The 24,091-nt window shown below is 40.9% G+C and overlaps 1 protein-coding gene across 1 annotated transcript; it reads right to left on the bottom strand.

The window, feature by feature from the left end:
* Positions 1–1,996: 1,996 nt before the first annotated feature.
* Positions 1,997–21,928, bottom strand: LOC146989435 (interleukin-18 receptor accessory protein-like). The gene is made up of 12 exons (XM_085773008.1): positions 21,892–21,928; positions 19,681–19,852; positions 18,656–18,809; positions 18,376–18,541; positions 13,283–13,354; positions 12,657–12,786; positions 12,356–12,519; positions 9,848–9,997; positions 7,938–8,009; positions 5,233–5,388; positions 4,189–4,304; positions 1,997–2,266 (listed from the first exon to the last, which is right to left on the bottom strand). Exons 1-12 carry the CDS (start codon positions 21,926–21,928, stop codon positions 1,997–1,999), a joined length of 1,659 nt encoding a protein of 552 aa, XP_085629134.1.
* Between the last annotated feature and the right edge of the window lie 2,163 nt (positions 21,929–24,091).

Genomic DNA, 24,091 nt, shown 5'->3' with positions numbered 1-24,091 from the left:
ATTATACCACCGTAGTTTCCATTTTTAGTTCAGACATCTACATCTTGATCTTAAATTAATCTTAACACAATGCATCGTGTCGATGAGCGATCGGGTACAAAAGATGACACATTCTTTCCTTACATATAAGGTGAACATCCTGTCTGCCCTCGTGGGAATTTCCTCCACAGTTTCATTTGTGACTCAACAGTTTCAGCTCAGCTCATCAACAGAAGCTGCACTTTTTATATTCTGTAGTGTTGTATGTTACATGTAGGATGAAAACTGTCTTAACACTGAATATTTACCTTTACTAACTGAAGTTGATATTGTGTCTTAATAAATAAAAACGTGTGTCTCTACACTGGAGATTGCCAAGCTGCACACAGTTACCTCATCAGAACTAACACTGAACATACAGTATATTCTCCACTTTGAGATCACTAATCAACATTGAATATATCTCACTAATGATTGGTTTAGTAGATTGAGCACATTTGTCTTTATGTAAGTTGTTTTGAATTGTATTTGAGCTGTTGTGTCCTGTTGAAGAATGAGAGGGAGTCGAGCATTAACCCCGTGGTGGCGCGAAGGGTTAACACATGGAGGGAGAGAAAGATTTATATACCTGTTTATGCTTTCACTTTAGGTAGAGTTTAGTCTCATGTTTTGACTAACCTATTGTGTCTTATATTTTTGACTAACCCATTGAGCTTAAAGGGATAGTTCACCCAAAATTCAAATTTCACTCAAGGGAGTCCTCCGTCCCTTCTCTGAGTTACAGGGGGGTTCGTGCAGCAGTATTTGTCCATATAATGGTTGTCAATGGATACCAACTTTCTTCGTCCAAAAAACATCCAAATACCTCCATGCTGCTTGTATGTAATGTCCGTCTTGTATTGAAGCCCCGACATGAGAAATTGTTCAGAAAAAAATTAAATAAGTCTATATTTCAAGCTTGTTTGTAGCGGAAGCTCCCAGTGTCTCAGTTCACTGCTCTTCCTGTGTCAGTGCCGGCGGAACAATTTCTCATGTCGGGGCTTCAAAACAAGAGGGACATGAGGTCTGCTGATGCTGAATGAAGCATTGTGAGGAAGAGCTTTAATGATCTGTATTATCTGTTAAGTTATGTCAGTTTGGGAGGTTTCTGTTGTTTCAGACCAGAGGTTCGTGTGCTGGGAAGATGGGACCAGCCTGTGCACCAACGAAGGGAGAGTTAAGTCTAAACCACAGCCGCTCCCCATTTCTTGTAGTGGGTAAACTGCTTTTTAGGTGGTAAACTGTATCACATAGATATAGGTTCTTCTCAAACTTTTTATATCAAGGACCCAAAATTGACACAAATTAGACCACGGACCCCCCCCCCCCCATTGGACAAAATTTTGAAGCAAACATCAGAAATACACAAACAATCAATGTACGTTTAAATTAGGCGTACATTTTTGAAAGATTATAGAGAAAATTCTGGAAAAAAAGTGGTACAATTTCTCCAAAGAAGTAGAAACATTTCTAGGAAAAAAAAAAAAAAAAGGCAAACAATAATTTAAAAAAAGTGGTAAAAGTAAAAAAAAAAATAGTATATAGTAAATAGTAAAAAGTTTTTTTTTAAATTGAGAAGAAACTAAAATTACTCAAGAATTCTAGAAAAAGTGGTAAAAATTTTCAAAATATTATAGAAAAATCTGGTGGGAGCAAACAATAATACAAAAAGGGGTAAAATTTCTTTAAAAAATAGTAAAAAAGTAGAACAGAAAAATTAAGAATCATCTTTTCTTTTTAGCTGAGGAGGAATAATGTAAATATCAAGACAGATGGTTGCACTGGTTTGGTCTCAGTCTTGGACTTGGTCTCGGTCTTATGTGGTCTTGACTACAACACTACTTCTATATTATAAAATCAATAAATAAACTACAGACATAATAACTGTACAGACATACTACTGTAAACATATTACAGTACGTGTGCACTGACGGGTCAATAAATAAACTACAGACGTTCTACAGTACTGACTGACGGGTCACGGCTCTTCTTGTTCCTGCAGCTGTGACAGCAGCGTCGCTCTGTGGCCGGGCAGCGACTTCCTCAGACACCTCCAGAAGTGGCAGCTGGCCGCGGCGGGTCGGCCCGAGGTCCAGTTCAGACTGGGCAGCACCGCCAGCGCTCTGTGGACCAGGGGGGGCAGGGGGGGCAGGGGGGGCAGCAGGGGGTCCTGCTGGCCGAGCCGTGGTGCCGACCCTCCGCTGGTCCGGATCAGCAGGATTTTGAAGGCAGAGTTTTGCAGCAAGGCCTTAAAGACATGCAAGAAAAAAATAACAAATCATTAGAGGGAGAGTTCAACATTTAGTCAAACTGGCCCATTGCCATAATCCCTATAGTCATAGCAGTAGGTTCGTTACCTTTAATTGTCGGTGCAAGATGTTTTTAGAACGGTGGAGCAGAGCCGTGAGCTGCTCAGAGCTACGCTACGGAGGCTCATTATGGGATTTCTTGGTTTCCCTCATCAAACTCATCAAATACACAATCCAACAACTCCACAACGCTCTGGTGGACAAGTTGTGAGCTGCACATTCACCACACTATGAGATAATAACACAACGTTACCACACAGAGTTGTTTTAGAGGGAAATACAGAGACTGTTGATGAAAAACTGTCCCTGAAGGCAACGTGCATCAGTGGTTTTACATGTATTTCCCTCTAAAACAACTCTGTGTGGTAACGTTGTGTTATTATCTCATAGCGTGGTGAATGTGCAGCTCACAACTTGTCCACTAGAGCGTTGTGGAGTTGTTGGATTGTGTATTTGATGAGTTTGATGAGGGAAACCAAGAAATCCCATAATGAGCCTCCGTAGCGTAGCTCTGAGCAGCTCACGGCTCTGCTCCGCCGTTCTAAAAACAGCTTGCACCGACAATTAAAGGTAACAAACCTACTGCTATGACTATAGGGATTATGGCAATGGGCCAATCTGCCAAAATGTTGAACTAACCCTTTAATGTAGTGAAAAGTGAAAACCAGTGATTGAAACAAATCCACACTGAAACTGACTCTTCATCAAAGACAAAGTGAACTCCTGAAACGGCTCAGACTGGATCAGAGAAAACCGGTGGTTTTGTTTTCCCGTCATCCACCGAGCCGCCGCCGGTTTCACTTTATATCAGTGAAGACATGAAAAGGAAGTCTGACAGTCTGATTCAAAATTAAACCCTGAAGACAACGGGTTCTGTTTTATGTCACCTGAAAGACCTGATTTGATTTATGACCACAAAGAGTTGAATGCTTTGATTTTAAATGTAGTAATATCTTTTCTTGTCCTGTCTTCATTTCACTGTCTTAATATGGAGCTGTTTTGTTTTCATGGCACCGCAGTTTGATGAAGTGCTTTTTAACTTGTCAGAGCTTTTCTTTGCTCCTGATGAGGTGGTGTACTTGAACTTTATTATTTATGTCCCAAGGGGCAATTAGTTTTTGCAGCAAGACAGGAACAGACTCATAAAATGATGCAAATGAGATGCAACCACAAACCAACAACAAAGGACGACGATGAGTGTTTGACAATAAATGCATTAAATATGAAAGATATATTTTAAAATAGGGTTAGTGCAAAAATGCAAAGCGCAAAAGAATACTGCATGTATATTACACGAGTTATGGAGATTTATAAAATACTGTTCACATGGAAGAATGACAAGAAGCAGAACAAGTATTGCTGAACCCTTGGTGGCTACTGGTGATCCGTATAAACCCCCAACCCTCTCTTTTTCTACCATCCATATAAACCACAAATAATAGGAGCAACTTTAAAAGCCCAAAACAGAAAGACTGAAAAGGAGTTTCTATTTCCAGGCTACTATAACGTGCCAGTGTGCATCTTGCACTTTAGGCCTATTTGATTAAGCTCTCTACAAAGATTGTATGTGTTTTTTATGTAGTTAGATTCCTACTGCCATGACAAATGAAATGATCTTTTTAGCTCATTATTTATAAATATAGGGTATGTATAAGCACTGTTTGAGGGACAGCACAGTCTTGGGGGAAGTCAGGACTTCATTTCACTGCTTGTTGTAAGTGAACTGCATGACGATACACGTGACAAATAAAGTCTAAAATAATAAATCTAAATAATCTAAAATCTTGAATCGTGAATCTTGAAACCAAAACCAAAATGACGCCAACATCCCAGACTCTTGTCCAGGTGCAGCCCCACCCACCTGGATTCCTGTTTCCAGCACAAACACAGCGTTGTTGTTGCAGAGGTAGTCGGCCGACAGGACGCAGACCAGCATGCGGCTTCTCTGTATCGCCACGGCCACGTCGTTCGTATACACTGGAATGATAATGATAATAATTAAAAATAAAAAAAGGAATCCATCAGGACTATCTGCAGGGCCGACACCAAACAAAGGTACCGGGGTTCATCAAGTCATTTAAACATCCTGAGGTCTGCACGTGCAGCTATGAGCTTTATATGTAATGTGAAGTCAATATTCAGCTTCTTTTATCTCACATTTGAGACATTTGGTGAAAATAGAACGGCAGAATGACAACATTTGTGCTCAAAAAACAATCTGACAAAATGTCATTTTAGACTTGTTTTCTACACGTATCTATTACTGTATTCATATCCTATTTCAAGCACCAAAACAGTTCATTCTCATGACTGAAGGAGTGTTTTCACAAGGGATTGGACATTTTTCAAAAAGCAGACCTCAAATTTCCAGCATTTGGCCTAAATTATTTCTTTCTACAGTGTTCTAGGACAAACTGGCCTCAGTGTGCTTACAGCGGAGGTTCTAATATTTAGACATAAAACACTTGAGTATTGTTACATCTGCAAGTATCTTAAAAAGATAAATGTAAGAAAATATGTAAAAGTTGAGAAAATGGCCTCAAACCTCAGAGGGATAAACACGTCTGTATTCAGTTTTAACCTGTGATTTGGTGTTTGAGCTTAGAGTGCAGGGCCACAAACAAAAACCTGGTTTAGGGGGCCACCAACATCCTAGGGCCGGCCCTGACTATATGCACTCAACACACACTCACACACTCACACACACACACACACACACACACACACACACACACACACACACTCACACACACTCACACACACACTGACCTACACCGACACACACACACACACACTCTCACACACACACACACACTCTCACACACACACACACACACACACACACACACACACACACACACTCACACACACACACACACACACACACACACTCACACACACTGACCTCCCCCTGGGAGCAGGTCCCTCTCCAGCAGGAAGAGGCGGTACCCCCACCGCCCCTCCAGCACCGGGGGCAGAAGCTGCTGCAGTGGTTTCTGTTTCTGTGACGAAGCTGCAGCGTCCTCAGGGTTCAGACGCTTCATGACGGATGAACGTGCTGCTGGTGAATGAATGAATGAATGAATGAATTTATATTTATTTACGTGTGGTGCAGCAGCCTATCAGGGCTTAGTTACAAGACACATTATCATCATATTTAGACACCAAACTAAATCATCAGAGCTCAGACAAAACCAAACAGAAACAGAAACCACATGGAGTTCACATCAATAATTCACTTGACCAGGCCCTTTTTATGAAAGTAGCTCTAGTAAAGACTTCTTTTCTTTTCTGAAGAACCGTTCCAACTTTACCTCATCATCATCATCACCATCAGCCCAAAACAACTCAGGTTTCACATTTTGCATTTTCTGAAACAGAAACTTCCTGTTCTGGCTTCGTCATATAACGGACAATGAAACACAAAATGCAGTTCATCCTCAATTACATTTAGATTACATAATGTGCAGAGTCTTTCATCCTCAGGTACTGAGTTAAACCTTCCTACTTCTGCTGCCAGAGGGAGAATCACATAAACATCTCTTGGATCTATCCAATGGCAAAGTCACAGGGTTCTGAATAATAAACATTTTTCAACTGGCAACAGGTTCTGAGTTCTGGTTTAAACCAGATATCATTCGCCCATTTTTCTTTATACTCAAGAAATAACTTATGTTTCACAAAATTAACATTACAACGCAAACCATTAGTGAAAATATGTTGTTGATCAGCCTCTAAGCTAAAAATAGCTTCATGTCACGATACCAAGGATAGTTGTGTTTTATCCCAGTTAAAGACGTTTTTGGCTTCTGTCCTCTGGCAGAGAAATATTACATTTCTACAGGCAAAGCCCAGTGTTTTTACAAACTGTTTGTCTCAAAGGTTTTTACATGGCATCATAACTACAGTAGGGCAGGGTTTAAAAAATAAATAAATAAACCATTTCCCTAAATTGATCTTTTAATGTCTACTACCATTTCCTGTTTCCTATCGGGGAAGATCTGTGTGATTGCAGCGAGGCTGACAGGATGAGATCTCTCTCATATCTCTTTCATCACCAAGTAAAATCAGTCTGAAGCATCTCAAAATGAATCAATATCCAATCGAATGAATCGACTGAATCATTCTGGACCGAATCAGCTCTAATCACAACATCCTCTGACCTTTGACCCCTCAAGAGAAACTCCCAAGAAAACAAACAAAGCAGGAGAAACCTCAGGGTGAGAGCCAGAGGAGAGATCCCTCACCCAGTTTACAACATTGATTACTGGGATAAATGGAGATTGTTGAGTCAAGGAAGAGCAGATGAAAGCAGCTTCTGGGCCCAGTCGTTCAAATCTGATCAGAGTTTGGATAATGGAGCGGATCAAATCTTGAAAATGGGTTGTTTCAAAACTAAAATTCTGAGATCAGATCATGTGATCCAGTTTTGGTTTTAATCTGGATCAAAATCCTCAGTTTGTGTTGTTCAGAACATTCTAGTAGGATCTGGAGCAGTTTGGTCGATTCAGGAACAAAATGTGATTCAAATTAAATTCAAACTGGTAAATTACAAAACGTATAATGTAGTACAATATACAGTATATATACTTGTATTGATTTATATTTTGCACCTGGATTTTAAACCATTGCACAGATGAAGTAAATAAAGTTAACTAGGTTAAAGTTTGGTCTAGAACAGGCACCATGCACCAAACTTCATGTCCGTCTTTTCTAATCATTGTGGTGAAGTTATATCGACACTTTGATGAGTATTTTTCTAACTTTTTGAACACGTTTGGATACTTTTATTTGCATCGTTAAATGTTAGAAATAAAGATCCTGGATCACAACTGACAACATTTTCAAACAAGTAAACTTTGAGTGACCTCACGCTACTTTTCTACCCGTTGTTTACAGACCTATCAGCCTTCAGTCCCATTTAGCACTCATTATCTGGATTTGGTCATCTTTAAAGGGATAGTTCACCCAAAATTCTAATTTCACTCATTATCTACTCACCCTCATGTCGACACCCAGTTCACGGCTCCGCAAATCTGGGAGCTTCCGCTACAAACAAGCTTAAAATATAGATTTATTTAATTTTTTTCGTAACAATTTCTCATGTCGGGGCTTCAATACCAGAGGGACATTACAGACGAGCAGCATGGAGGTATTTGGATGTTTTTTGGTGTGTCTTTTTGTTACGAAGACAGTTCATATCCATTTGCAACCGTCATATGGACATGTACTGCTACGCCGAGACCCCCTGTAACTCAGAGAAGCCACGGAGGACTCTGAAACTTCTCCCAGCCCTTAGTCCACATGAGGGGGAGGAGATAATGAGTTGAGAAATTTGAATTTTGGGTGAACTATCCCTTTAAAAGTTTGTATCTTGATCAGACTGATTTAATCCAGCTGTGCTTCGAACAGCTGGGATAAAAGTAAAGACGGATTACGTCATCCTGGATGGGAAAACAAGGGATTTTAAGATGAGATTAAACCTTTTGAACAACAACAGGTTCATGTGAGCTGTAAGTGGCCTACCCTCCTCTTGGTCCTTAGCGCTTCCTCCTCTTCCTCCTCTTCCTCCTCTTCCTCCTGGTCCTCCCTCCTCCTCCTCCTCCTCCTCCTCCTCCTCCTCCTCCTCTGGGGATGGAGGGCTCCACACATACGACAGAAACACATCGAACTTTTTCTCCTCTGTGAGTGAAAGTGAAAAACAATATTGACACCAAAACCTTAGAAACCTGATCGACTGATACGATCAGTATCAGTATCGTTACATGAATGCATGTGGCCTGTGTGCATGTTCCCTGTGTGCATGTTCCCTGTGTGCATGTTCCCTGTGTGCATGTTCCCTGTGTGCAACCTAGAGATTTTTTCAGGTGCATGCATGAGTAGGCCACATTTTATCACAATATTCATCAACTACATCATTAATATTTATCTTTATCTGGGTTAAATGACGTGAGAAACCGGTTGCAGCTTCATGCTGTAGCGGTCGAGGTATTCAGAAGCAAAGCCACATCCTGTGCAGTTGGTCAGGATGCTGCCGAGCGCACACACGCTGCGTTCAGACGTCAGACGTCAGGTTTTAAGGTTTTTACAGAATATCGCAGGGGTTTCCAAACGTATGTGACACTCTGACAAAATCACAGGTGTCGAGAGTTCTTCGCCATCGTCTTTCATAACACTGGTCACATTTATTCACACCTTCTGTCTGATGTCGAAAACAAGAAAAATCTCATGATCTGACACTGCACACGATGTACAGTAGTTAATATAAAGACACACACATTATATATATTATATACATTATATATATATATATACAGTAATTCAAAGTTTTGTTTTTTCTTGCTTTGTATTTATTATTTAAGGGGAGACACTACAGGTGAATGGGGGGGAAAAAATTAACTAACAGATTTCACCATGAAACTTCCCAAGTTTATCACAAATATTTTTTTGTATAAAAAGTTCTGTCAAATTTTATGTTTAAATATGTAAATGAGGCAATATCTAATTAAATATTCGCTATTTTGCATACATTTCCAGAACTGAAATCTGAACAATGGATAAAGCCACTTTCAAAATTCTTGTTTTATTTTGTTGACACATTAGAGTCAGAAGTTTTTCCAGAGGAGGATTTTGGATATCTCTTTTTATCACTCTGTAAAAGAGAGAATACTGTCCCCAGCCCTAAAAAATCTAATTTCGCCCGGTTTTTAGGAATAAAATGTTGTATAAATGAGGCTGTGAATGATATATCAACAATCCCCTCTGTAAAAACCTTCAGAATATAGACAGGGATCAAAGTGGAAGGTTTGGTGTCTGGAAGTGCTGCTGAAGTGGAGATTTCTAGCTCAGAGTCTGAGTCTGAAAAACTCTTTCTGAGAAAACGGCTTAAAGACTTGGACTGTAAAGTTCCATAGACTGTTAATGTAAATCATACTTTTACGATTGGTTGCAGATACAAAGGAAACAACAATTTTTGGAGTCTACATCATTGTTCAGGAGAGAGACACAGCACAGTATGTCACAGTAGCTGTTAACTTTTGGTAAATTTAGGAGAAATCTACTGACGAAAGAGACAAAATGAAGTAAAATTACCACCTTAATGTGGATTTTCTACCATTTCTTTCCACTTTTCTGAAAGAATAGGCTACATGTTCAGGAAGAGAAATAGCCCAAAATCTCAAAATTGATCAGTGTTTTTGCCTGTTAGTGTCTTGTTGTGATATTGATTCTTTTCATTGAGGTCTGCTGCTGCTGCTGCTGCTGCTGCTGCTGCTGCTGTTAATGCTGCTGCTGTTAATGCTGCTGCTGCTGCTGCTGCTGCTGCTGCTGCTGCTGCTGCTGCTGCTGCTGCTGCTGCTGTTAATGCTGCTGCTGCTGCTGCTGCAGCTGCAGTGGGGGGGGGTTTCCCCATGGTGGGACTAACAAAGAAATATCTTATCTTGTATCAATGTTAGTCCTGCAGTGTTATCTGTAAATCTAACCTACAACAACTGATGCATGTGGTGTCTGTCTTACTTTACCTTCTTCATGCTTTCTAAGTGGGAAGTGGCATCTGTAGATGATCTTTAGTTCGAGCCATTTCACGCGCACGACGATCGCCAGCCCGGCCACCAGCACCAGGGACACCACAGGACCCCCCACCAGTGACCGCCATGACACTGCAGCCACCTCTGAAATGCACGTTAACAGATTGAACTGTGTCTTTAAATGGCATTTGTCGACATATTAATCACATATAAAACGTTTTGTTTTTTTGCAAGTGTCTGTGGTGGCTGCAGATGACAGTGATGATGAAGGGTGGGTCCTAAGGAGAAGTTACACAATGTCCCTTTAAACATAACTGTGTTAATATGGCTGTTTGCAGTAGGAGGAGGGGAGATTTGATACCCTGCAGTCATTTAACGTTATATCACAGTAACAGTTACAGACGTGGACAAAATTGTTGGTGCCTTTCTGTTAAAGAAAGAAAACCTCACTGAAATTGACAAAAGTAATAATAAATACAAAGACGAAAATCAAATCAGTCGTTGCTTTTGAATTGTGGTTCACAGAATTATTAACAAAAAAAACCCAAAAAACTAAAGAAACTGGCCTGGAGTTAAAGCTATCAGTCAGTCAGATGGAGTTAGCAGCCCCCGCCCTCGTCATGGATCTATCGGTCCTCGTCCCTACGTCACCACATTCAGGCGCATCCCTTGGCTGCACACACAGAGAGGACTGCCCCTTTATGCCGTTCTCTCTCCTCATTGGATAAAGGTTGTAGGATACAAGGAAAGTTTTCTCCTGGGCTCAGAGCAGAGCAGAGTGACTGACAGACCCGTGTTTCAGACCAAACACTCTATAGAAGTGATTGCTGTCGGAAGATACAACTATTTAAGACTTAGATTAACACAAACATTCACCTGACTTCTGCTTTAAATGATGGTAGTCTTAACCTAACCTTAACTTAAGATTTTGTTGCATGACCTTTTGAGTCAGTCACTGCAGTCAGGTGATGCACCTGTCGACTCCAGCTGTCTCAGGTGTAAGGTTGTCCTTCTCCAGATGTCCAGTAGGATTTAGATCAGGACTCATAGAAGGAAACTTCTTCTTTTTGTAGCTGCTGTGTTTGTTTTGGGTCATTACCCTGTTGGAGGATCTCTGACCTGAGACTTTAGTCCTATTCACATGGGATTAGTTTTACCTGGGGACGTCTGGTCATTTGTAAATTACCCCCCCACGTCTGTGTTTCTTGCGGTGCATTCGCACGGGATAAGTGAAGTCTGTATTTTACTCTAATCTACTGACTTTAAGGCTCCGATATGACGTCAAAGCTGCACGTCGTAACATCCGCTGCTGTCACATCCATGTGCCAAGCAAATGTAAATAAAATGTCAAAGCAGCAACGTGACTTCACAACAGTGCAGTTGTTGTCGCAATAACAGGCCGTCACGGCATTTTTATTAAGCCTGTTGAAAGCCGCCATCATCCATCTCAATATCCTCCGAAATTTTGCTCTTTTTATGGATCCGAGCTGTTCATTTAAATGGGTCCAGCACCGATACGAGCCCGTGTGTTTGCACCTAAACGCCTTCAAAAATGCCGCTCATAATTTCCACAGCCTCCATGTTTCAACCCGTAGGCCTAAAGTATGGTTTAAACCGGGGAAGAACAAAGAATGCCCTTCAATTACTGAGATGCAGATTCGCACGGGACTAGTTTTACCACGGGACGTCGGTCTTTGGTGAAATAATAAAGTAATTTGCGGGGGAATTTTTACTTTAAAAATTACTGACATGGCGCATTCGCACAGGATTAAGATCACAGACGTCCTCCGCAATTATTACAAATTACCTGAGGTCCCCACCTATTTTATTATATTGTAGACATTGTTGTTTGTTGATGTTTTTCTTCTTTTACTTCCATTTCGCTTGGATGTATATTATCTCATTTGTGAATTAACTTCTTGTAACAAGGGGTAGACAATATAAGTTTGCTTCTTTCTGCCCCCTTTCATTCAAGAGTTACAGTATTGTCCATTTTTTTAATGAGTTTTATATGCTTGATAAATGATTGAAATAAATAAATCAACTAAACTAAACTTTATGCAGATGCCGCAGATATGCATGGAAATAGAAACGTTATTTAATGAAAAACACAATTAAATTGAATGTAGACCGATTAGTTAATTGTAAAACATGTATTAATTGATGTAAATGTGGTGATTTCTGTACATACAGAGCGCTGCTCTTCTGACCAGCACACACCTGAAGCTTCACTTTTTTTTTTTTTAAACAAACTAATCAATGAGACCATAAATTAATCTGCCCATTTCTCCCCCGGGATGACGACGCAGGCTGACCGGCCGATCACAGGTTCGATCGCCTCAGCAGGCCGGCTGCTGCCTCTCAGTAGGTGCATCTTCTTTTCTTTGTAGGCTTCATTTTTGCATCTGTGTGATTGTGGGTTTTTCTTTTTTCTTCAACAGAGGGTATACCAACTATTTCATCCACATCTGTATAATACATATGCAATGTAAACGACAGTACCTTTCTCTTTCTCCACGAGCTTGATAGTGACATTCTGGCTCCCTTTGCTATTACTGGCGATGCAGGTGTAAGTGTAGCTCAGGTGTTGCTGAGTCACCTGTTTAATGAAGGCTGTCCGTACAGCGCCACGCTCCCAGTACGATGTTGACTCCCTGTCCTTGAATCTGAATCAGAGAGGGAATGAAAACCCGTGAGAACTTACCTTATCTTGCAAAAATACATTTAAACCTGAGTGAGGAAACACTACGTGCAAGCTACACAATGAAGGTTACTCAGCGGCGAAAGCAAATCGCTGACTCACTGTAGCTCGCTCATGGGCAGCAGAGTCATATTCTCCTCGTTGCCGCTGTGACTCACGTACCAGAGCAGCCGGGCTGAAGGCTCAACCTCAAAGGGAAAATAGACGTCACAGGTCAGACTGTGAGACTGACCTGTGACGGTAAAACAAGAAAACAAGGGTTTGTGTCAAACTGCAGCTGTCAGTCATGAAAGACACATCTCACACATGTGGTAACAAACAGTTTTGAGGATGTAAGAGTGAGTCATTTAAATTCGAAACCATCACATCATTATCAGATAGTACAGTGTGAAAAAATTACAATAAATCATCATTGGAAAGACTTGTTAGATAGTTTTGAAAGCCACATACGTACACCGACTTCAAAAAAGAAACAACCCTATATGGCTCTGCTTGAAAGTTTGTGAACCCTCCAAACATGCTGACTGTGATTGTGGCCAAATAATTCAATTTTGTCAAAGCAAGTCAAAAAAAGACAAACTAGATTGCTGAAGGCCAATTTTGGGGACAAAACGACGGATATTTAATAAACATAAAACAGACAAATCACTCAAGGAGTTCACAAACTTTCAAGCAGCACTGTATACGTTCAAAAATGTGTCTTTTTGTTGTCACAGTGCAAAACTTACCAAACTGGACCGCCTCTGTAGTGTTGGGGAGAGGATATGCAAACCTGGGAGGGCCCGTTGCTTCCATCTGGGCTGGTTTGGAATGGGAAATAAAAGTTTCACACTCAGTAGATATTCTGTTGCGTTAGGAAAACACACATATGGGAAAAACACCTACTACTGTATATGATTAGAGAGGAATAAAGACACTTGACTTGAGATGGAGAAAGTCCAACACCAAGAGATGAGAAACAAAAGGATGATAAATAGTTGTTTTTCGTGTGTTTTACAGCTGATTTAAAACCGACCCGAACACAAGAGAGAGCTGACACAAGACCAAGGTTAAAAAAAAGGTAATCAATAGAAAAAGACGGCCACCGCACACTGATAAGACTCTGCTGATATACTTTATTAATGAACAACGCGTTCCGCTTTCAGCGTCGTCAGGTTCGCCTCTGGCGTTGCTGGGTGTGTTCATATACCTTCGGTCACATGACCAAACCATCAACAGATGGCAACAAAGTTTTAAAAAACACTCGTGATTATCATATGATGTATATGTACAATATAGCAACACTCAAATAAATAAAAAGGGAAGTAATACACCCATCACATAGAAGTTATAAGGTAAAAGACCGGCCGTGTTCGTCAACCAACTGATGCCTTGGATGTTGCTGACTTCTGTGCAAATTTTGTCATTTGCAATCTCACATTTTGGTTTGAGAAAATAACTGTAGATTATTATTATTAGGGCCACGGGCAATCGCACCGGGCACTGGTCCCAACAGCTATGAAATAGCTGCAGGGACCAGTGCCCGGGCGAAGCCCGGGCACTACTGTTATTGTGTGGATTTTTTCTTATTATTCTTCTCCTTCATCTTCCGGACGCTTTTTCGGTTCGCTACTAGTCCTGCAACTCGAAGAGTTGCAGGACATATTATATATCAAAACGTGCGGCTTGATCGGGATCGGTGTGCTATTACTTTTCTCAACAGTTTACGAATTTTTCGCGACGTAAGTCGCGATTTACTGCGCAAAATTTTTGCATGTAAGTCAATGGGACGGGCGGAAAAAAAAGAGCGAAAAAGACCAATCATTGGAGTTTAACAAACGTCTACTGCTCAGGCATACTTTCACCTAGAGACTCCATTTAAACTTTAAACAGTAGACACAAGTCTTGTGTATTGTCGTATTACTCCACGTTTTGATAGGTCATATAGTTTTTGATCAATCCCTGATCAATGACCATGATCATTTTTGGAGAAATTATGAGTTTATAATGGGTGTGTATTGCATGGAATGTTCGTGTCAGAGTGCGTGACATCATCGGTTAGAGTGGGAGAGAGTGAAGAAACATTCTGCATTTTTTCTGGATAAATTGCCACCACGGCCACAATTTACACTCTACAGACATAATTTTTTCAGAATTTGTAAGACAAACTTGTTATCTCTCATGTCATGTGCTCAAAATATCAGAGAGACTTACAGAACTTACAGAATCAGCCTCTGAGTGCGGCCACGTCTGTCCCTGCTCCTCATTGAGTCCAATACAAATATTTTCTGAGAGGAGCAGAACGGCCTGATGTTTTAAAACTGCCAGCGTCGCCAAAATATTTACTGTAGAAACACCAAATCGTACCGAAATTTTCAGTAAGTCCTTAGAGCAACGTTGATCTGTGTTTTGTTCTGATAGGAGTTACCGTTTTGTCATGCTAAGCCTAATTGTGAGGCCGGTTTAGAGGCAGAAAATGGCTGTTTTTCTCCACGTTTCTGTCTGTCTCAGCCTGCGGGGGCCCCTATCGCCGTGGTAACCTCTTTGATCCTCAGGCCAGAGCTCGTTAACTTCATAAACAATCCACCTGGCGCTCGTTTAAATGTTTATAAACACAGACACAGCTAAATCAGACTGACACAGGATGCAGCTACTAACTAACTATGTGACAAGTCAGTCACACACACACACACAGACTCTAGAGCCAGCTTCATGTGATTACAGTCACACACACACACACACACACACACACACACACACACACACACACACACACACACACAGGTAACCTAATGTGGTTACAGCTCCTCCATATCAGTGCTTATAGAAAGATGATCATGTGTCTGTCTGATCAGCTCTGTCTTGACCTTAAGATCGTGGGTTTGATTCCCATGTTGACAGAGATGGCACAACCCGCAGTAGCTCCCGTGGCCCATTCAAAATTTCCCGAGAGGAAATTTTCTAGTTATTATTAGTGTATTGACAAGGTTTTTGTTTATTTTGATATTTGGGTCAGTGACGCGATGCAACTGACTGTCAAGAGGTGTAACCAGTTTTTTTTTTTTTTATCTAAATCTGGATTCAAATGTGAAATAAATGTTAATTTACGTATTTCAATGTAATGTTTTTAGAAAGTATAGCCTAGTTTTTATAACTACACTTAAATCCACTGTAGGTGGATCAAATATTTAATACAATTCTTTTGTGGTTACACCATTTGACATTGTCAGGGACATTCAGTCTTTTGTTTAAAAACAAGTTCAAATGTCATTTCAAATGACATGAATGCAAAATATACCTTTTAACAAATCTTATGCATGGTCTTTACCAGTAATTTATTTATTTGAAGAAAAAAACAAAAACAAATTTGTCACTGACCCATTTCTGTGATGTATCTGCAGTTGAGGATTGTTTCACTGCAGCGAAGCAGGACTTCACTCTGGTTAAAAACTGGGGAAGTGCCTCTGCCTCTTTAGCCCAGATGTGGAAATTAGAGCAGTGGAAACTAAATCTGTTTAGTATGAAGACTTATTGTTGCTATCTGGTTGTATTAATTAATGACCCACTGTGCAAGGCCACAAAAGAGAAGAAGCTGCCTTGTTAGTGCTCATTAAGAACAACATTAGACGTTTTAAACAACAGCAGTGCAGCCTGTAAAGTCCTATTTGTGTAATTATCTCTATATTTGTTGCAGAACTGAGATAACTGTAACGGTTACTGCAGTTATCTCTTAATCTGCAACATACTATATAGAGTTCTGAGTAACCACACACACACACACACACAGATAACCATCCTGTGTGGAAGCCTGGTAGTTTTCTGTGTGAACAGCAACACATGAAGCAGTTCAAAGGGGTGGATGAAGAAAAACATTTCTGAGATGGGTGCACGGTGTACTCTTGTAAAGGGTTATTATGTTGTTTTTAGTATTTCATCTGATTACAGTAGATGATCTGTTTTCGTAAAAGTAGAAATCTCTCTTTTAGTTTAGGGATTTACATATTTCTTCATTGAAATCCAGAAAATGTTCAAGATGAGTATAAGGTTCGAATGCAGGAACACTACTGGTGGAACATGTGTAAAGTTAAGATTTTAAAATGCACCGTAACTGAATGACTGGACACTGAAGCTTCGTTGTAGCTCATTAACAGCACTTTGTATACCTATTATTTACCACTTTGTTGTCAGTCCTCTCTCACTGAACTTCATATGGGATTACAAATTGTAATCATAAACACTGTAGTATGTGGTTTTAAGGTGCCATGACCAGAGGTGGGGACTTGGACTCGAGACTTGAGACTTGACTTGGACTTGAGTCCCGATTTTGATTACTTAAGACTTGCTTGATCAAATCAAAAAAAGACTTGGACTCGCTTGGGACTTGATGCCAAAGACTTGAGACTCTACTTGGACTTGAGAGCAAAGACTTGAATTCAAGTCAAATCACATGCAGCAAGCACAAATATTGTCACATCAATTTTATACTGTAGCAGCCAGCCAGACACTCCTGTTATCAGTCTTGGCTGTAGAATTAATGCCAACACACTAATGCCTACTACCACACATAAAGATAATCTGGCTGATTTTGCCCCGATTTTCCCCCTTCCGACCAAAGACAAAAATGGCCCGATTATCTTACAATCGGCTCGTAAAACAGTCGGCGGCGACAATCGTAAATATTAAACATGTTCAATATTTACGATTGTTGGCCCCAACAATTGTGACCGTTTGGATCAAAAGTCGTCTTGTGTGTGGGGGAACACGACAATCCTGAGTCACCGCCTCCGCAGAATGTGACGTAAAATTGAATGTGACCAATAAAGAAGCAGCTGACTGCAGCACATGTAGCATAACAAACCAGTGTGGCTAAAGCTCCATGGCTACCAAAGACGGTTTAATAGAGTATCTTTGATGGCTACCATCAACAGAGTAGCTACGTCAGATCACGTTTGATCACACAAGATTTCTGGCGTGTTACTGTACGTCAATTTTAAATAGCTTTATTGGCATGAGAAGGCAGTGCTTATATTGACAAAGCATATCACAATAGAATATTAATAAAAATAAACAGATGAATAAGTGACAGAACATTAACAATAAAATATAAACAACTTAACAATTGAGGCGTGGTCATGATCTTTATATATCATTGTTTATAATCCATTTGTTTGGGACTCGAAAAAAAAATCTTAGGACTTGGTTGGGACTCGAAACAAAAATCTTACTGTGCGTTCACACCAAAAGCTTCCAAAGCGTCAAAAACGCCGGAAGTCAATTCATTTTCAATGAGAGCCGGCGACACTGAGCGTCCAAAGCGTCACCAGGCGTCGCCGCGCGTCCAAAGCGTCCAAAGCGTCCAAAGCTTCCAAAGCGTCCAAAGCTTCCAAAGCTTCACCAGATGAGAAGTTGAGCCAGGTTTAACTTTAGGGTAATGAGCTATGACGCGGTTCAGCAGCAACTGGCGGCAGCCTGTCAGAATAGAGACGTCCGTCGGGCGTCGGCTGCCTTTTTTTCCCTTTTTTTGTCCTTCGGCCCAATGACCAGCGTGATCGAACTTTGACGTCAGTCACCTGACGAGCGGCCAAAGCGGCTGAAAATATTTGCCGTTTTGGGAGCTGTCTTGTCTGACGCCCACCCTCGAGCGTTTTTGACGCTTTGGAAGCTTTTGGTGTGAACGCACAGTTAGGACTTGGACTTGACTTGGGACTTGAGAGCAAAGACTTGAGACTCTACTTGGACTTGCAACATAGGGACTTCCTCCCACCTCTGGCCATGACAGACAATTGTTGACACACACACACACACACACACACACACACACACACACACACATAGGACTTACGTATGACAGTGACCGTAACAGCTCTCCTCATCGTCCATGTGACTCCACGCTCAGTTATTTGTCTATCACAGAAAAACACACCGTTATCGAAGTCGGCTTTGACCTCACAGAGACTTAACACTCCGTTCTCGCCACAGGACCATCGACTCTGCAGACACACAGATTTCTGTAGGGGGGAAAAGAAAACACACTGCTGTGAGTTTTTCTGTTCTTCAGATGTTTCCATGATGATGATGATGTTGATGAAATGTGTAACCCTGTTGGTGTGTGTCTATGTCACCTTAAACCATCGGACAGCCGTGTTGTTGCTACACGGGCAGGAGATATTCCCACCTGCCCCGTTGACCAGCATTACTTTGGTCTCATTGGGCTGGAAACATCCCAGATTGACCAGACTGATCTTCTCCACCACCTGCAGCTGCAAGAACAAACTGCTGCTCTTGGCCAGCAGAGAGAACACAAACATCAGAATGAGTGCACACATTTACATTTAATACATTATCATACAGAATAATACAGTATCATTTCAACTACAATTCATTCAAAAAAATGTCTACACATCTACTGTATTATTCAACATTTGGCAAATTGGCCCATTGCCATAATCCCTATAGTCATAGCAGTAGGTTCGTTACCTTTAATTGTCGGTGCAAGCTGTATTTAGAACGGCGGAGCAGAGCCGTGAGCTGCTCAGAGCTACGCTACGGAGGCTCATTATGGGATTTCTTGGTTTCCCTCATCAAACTCATCAAATACACAATCCAACAACTCCACAACGCTCTGGTGGACAAGTTGTGAGCTGCACATTCACCACGCTATGAGATAATAACACAACGTTACCACACAGAGTTGTTGTAGAGGGAAATTCATGCAAAACCGCTGATGCACGTTGCCTTCAGGGACAGTTTTTCATCATCAGTCTCTGTATTTCCCTCTAAAACAACTCTGTGTGGTAACGTTGTGTTATTATCTCATAGCGTGGTGAATGTGCAGCTCACAACTTGTCCACCAGAGCGTTGTGGAGTTGTTGGATTGTGTATTTGATGAGTTTGATGAGGGAAACCAAGAAATCCCATGAGCCTCCGTAGCGTAGCTCTGAGCAGCTCACGGCTCTGCTCCGCTGTTCTAAAAATAGCTTGCACCGACAATTTCAGTAAAAGTAACAAACCTACTGGTATGACTATAGGGATTATGGCAATGGGCCAATTTGCCAACATGTGGAACTAACCCTTTAACAAGGCAAATGATGACAAAGTCTCCCACATTTTATGTATTTAAGAGAAAAGGATAGGAAACATTATTTACCCATTTAGACTTGTGTAATTCCCAGAATGCTTCACTCCAACAACAAACTCCGTCCCACTATTATAGGATGTATCTTCATTTCCTCCTCTGTCGTTTCCAGTTCTGGACCAAACATCCCCGTAGCACGGCATCTTAAACATCTCCCCCTCCACAGCTTTGTAAAGCCACAGATCTACAGAGTCGTGTTGTTCACACACTTTTAAACACACACACCCTAAAACAGGAGGGAACATTAATACAATTAGTGTGTTGAATTAATCACCTGTTGGTCTCAGCTTATAGTCCCGAGGAGGAGTCCTTCCACAGCATCCCTCCAGGACAAGGGGGAAGATTGAAAAAAGGAGAATGAATCCAGTTTGCATCATCAGTTTAACCCTGTTTACATCCTAACATCTTTCTCTACAGCGGAGATACCTGATCTTTCTTCCGCTAATCATCGGAAGTAGTGGTTCCCCATCTCCTGGGCGGTAACTCTCCATTTATGCAACAGTGAGCGACAGCAGCTCAAAGGACTCACACACACACACACACACACACACCCACACACACACACACACACACACACACACACACACACACACACACACACACACACACACACACACACACACACACAGAGACGTTGTAGTAGGTGGTATGCAGTTTCCTGTTGGGTTGTTTGTCATGATTTCGCAAGAAGCTCTAATATTTCATGTTCCTGTTAACTGCTAGCCACTTCCTGTGAACTGCAGTGGAGCTTTTCTCAGAATTATTTTTGTTTTTTTGTTGTTGTTGTTGTGTTTTTTTTTTTTTTACCATGACGTATAAAAGCAAACACAAAATTGAACAAAATCTCCTTTGTGCATTGAAGAATAAACAAACACCAGGTATTAAACTCACAGCAGGAGACCAGTAGAGTCGCCTACTGTGAAGAACAGACAAAAAACCTGCTTTCCAAGTCATTGCTTCATATATACTGTATGGCATGCTGCATTTCACTAAATGGTGGTGACTTTACTAAATCAAGACACAAACACAATTTCCTAAGAGTAAATTTAGAAACACAATGCACACTGAGGCTAACCTACATGTGGGGGGGGGGTTGATATCTCTGCACTGTCACTGTCACTGCAATCAGACCTTTATCTGTCCACCTTCTCTTTATGGGATTAAAACTGCAGCACACAAGACTAAATCTAACTAGATTTTCATAATAGAAATTCATAAAAAAAAAAAATAATAAAATAAATAAAAACTCCCCTAAACAACCATCATTCAGGCCACATATTATGCCCCCTTTCCACAAATGCAGGTGTCTTACTGTAAAGACATCATTGTCAGACACCCGAGGGAACAGCTGGTAAAACCACATAGATTTCAACCTCAGGAGTCTGAAAATTTCAGATTTTTTTTGTCAATTCTCACATTTTGGGGCGGAATTGCAAACACCCAAATATACTGCATGTTAAAGAGCCTCCAAGAAGTGATATTTCCATAATAGGTCCCCTTTAAATTTCAACATATACTGACCTCATTTACAAGATCACTTCTGCACTTGTGGGGGCTGACAAGCCTTGGTGGCTGGCCACAGCTGATAGGTTTGCTGGCAGGAAATAAAAAGAAATACAAATAAATAGGCTACCATTTAGATCAGCAAAGCGACATTACGATTGTAGTAAACTAGAACGTAAAATGCAGAGCTTAAAAGACACACATTTAACCCAAGTTAGCATAAAGCTCTTATTTATATATGATACATATTACTTTATTCATCCCTAAAGGGAAATTCATTTGTATAGAAGCTCGTCAACCATTTGCAGATGAATCAAAAGCCTGATGTCTGTAGGTACAAAGGATTTTCTATATCTCTCCGTTCTGCATCAAAGAGAGAGGAGCCACCTCCATTTTTTTGGCCCGTTAAAGGAATAGTTCACCAAAAAATGAAATTCACCCTCATGCTGATGAATACTCCGGAGTAGTTTTTTATTCCTCAAAGTGCATCTGGAGGCCGGTTCGTAGTCCAATGAAATCCTGATAAGTCAATAACGTCCATAAAACTAAACAAAAACCTTGTAATATTCCTCCATACTGTTTGTCCACTGCAATCCTGAAGGGATATAGTCCAGAGTTTACTGGAAACAACCTCATTTAGGACATTTTTTACAGCCTAAACAGTCCTGGATTGAATTTCGTCAGAGCACAATATATGAAAAATCTACTTTTCCCGCTCACCAACATCCTTGTTGGGCAGAGCGTTGACATTTCCCATGATGCTTCAATCACAGCAGAAAGGACAGTACATCTCCACCTCCGAGCCTTTAACCTTTAACTTTTACACCAGCAGCAGCACAACAACCACAAAAACACCTCTTCATGTCGGCTGGAACAGGAAATAGGGCAGCAACCTCCAGACCTGCTCTAAGAAGCTCCTCTCCTGAACAAACTCCTCTGTCCACAGGAGGATCCCTCAGTAGTTGACAAAATACAACAAAAACATACAAAAATAAAGCAAAGGTTTAGTAAAAAAAATAATGTATTCACCAAACAGAAAAACTCATTAGACTCCTGAACCAGGACTCAACCTGGCACGTACCCTCACACTTTGATATATTTTGCATTTCTGGTTACATTATTTAGGCCTATATAATTATATTATTTACATTATATTTCTATTTCTCTAATTTATTTTACTTATGGCCAGTCTAGGTCAACCAGATGACTGCATGTTACTCTGTGACTTGTGTATGAGACAAATCAAGTGACTGAGGATGGAAATTAGCCACTTGGCTACAATCCCACATATTTACATGTCAATGTCTATCAATATGTACTGTGTGTAATGTGTAATGTGTGTTCCCATTTTTACAAAAATAAATAAATATCAAATCTCAAGTAGGCTAATCTTGTAATCTTGTAAAACACAGGTGTTTCCACAGGTCTGGCAGCAGGCTATATGACAGGCTGCAGTCACACACAGAAATGGAGGCACCAATCATTTGCCGAAGCTGAATGGTGCCGAAGGTGAAGCCACACTATAGGCTACTACGTGACGATATTGCAGAAGCTGCGTCGCTCACATTGGGATTACATTGGGTTGCTGCACAAAGGTGATACAGCACCTGCACTGGGGTAGCTACTTGATGGTGCAACCCCAGTTCAATTTTGTTGACGAGGCGATCGAGGGAGCGAACATTTTCTTCTTCGCATGTGCCATATTATATTTCACGACACATGTGGTATACCGTAGTACTGAATGTGATTCGCGCCAACCTTGAACCTACAGCGATAGCGGTAAAGCAGCTACAAGCTGTTTTAATTCCTGCTGTAGAGCTGTTAATGTGTCACTTTATTTTTCATGTGAGAAAGTAACCGTTAGATCCCAATCTGTGGTCAGTTTATCCAAATGAAAATGTGTTCCAATGTTTTGGATGAAGTGAAGCTCCACCTAAAGGAGCCGCGGCAGCAGTCGGTCTCCTGAGGTGATCGACTGCTCAACCTGCGTCGTCATCCCGGGAAGTAAACAAGCTGATTAACTTATGGAACTTACTGTATGGTTTCATTGATTACTTTGTTTGAATGTTAAGTGAAGCTTCAGCTGTGTGTGTAGCCGATGTTCGTATCTGGCCCTCTGCATTGTGTTCCTCATGGCCTGCCCTAGGTGGGGTTCGAACCCTTGTCCCTTGCACGGCAGGCGGCGATGCTAACCGCTTCGCCAAGAGGTTAACAATCGCTTGGCAAGTTGGTTAGCACGTCATTTATGGGTGGAGTGAGTACACATCTGTTACATGTCCTGAACAGAAGAGCAGTGCTGCCTCAGGGCTCTGTAGGAAGTTACCACATTTAAATCAATAAATAAATGTTTTACAATAAACTGGTCGGTCCAAAAACCAAAATTCTAGCGGTGCTCTAGAGTGCAGCTAATGGGGATCCTAACAAATAAAACTAAAACTAAAACTCTACCTGTTGCTAGGAGACTCACTGCTCTTCTTCCCTTCCTTCCGTCATCAATTAAAAGTCTAAATGAAATTCAAAACAATACTGAAAAACACAAAGAGAGCTTTGCGGAGCTAATAGATAATCAGTGTTGTGCTAGCTCCTCTATTAATGGCTTGGGTGTAACGGACACGTTGCCTAGCTACTGTAAAACAATGTGTTCATAACTGTTGATGTGAGAAGCGGCCATCTTGAATTCTTATATTGGGTTATGCTAATGCTAACAGTGAACAAGACAGAGCATGGACATGTGTTTAACTACACAAGCAATAGGCTACACCGCGTGTAACAGAATAATTCTTTTATATTATATACAGTAGACAGGACATGAGCACATAAATTACTTATTAAACAAGTGTATAGGATTGCACTCAGAGATGGTCATTTGTTCATGTTAATGGAAGCCATTTCAACTTTTACACTTAAGCTAATGTTGCAC

The sequence above is a fragment of the Trachurus japonicus genome, chromosome 3, assembly GCF_045865225.1.
Source record: "Trachurus japonicus isolate A0001 chromosome 3, Traja_1.0".
Lineage (NCBI taxonomy): Eukaryota > Metazoa > Chordata > Actinopteri > Carangiformes > Carangidae > Trachurus > Trachurus japonicus.
The sequence above is the reverse complement of the archived record's forward strand: the minus strand, read 5'-3'. Positions and strand labels throughout refer to the sequence as shown.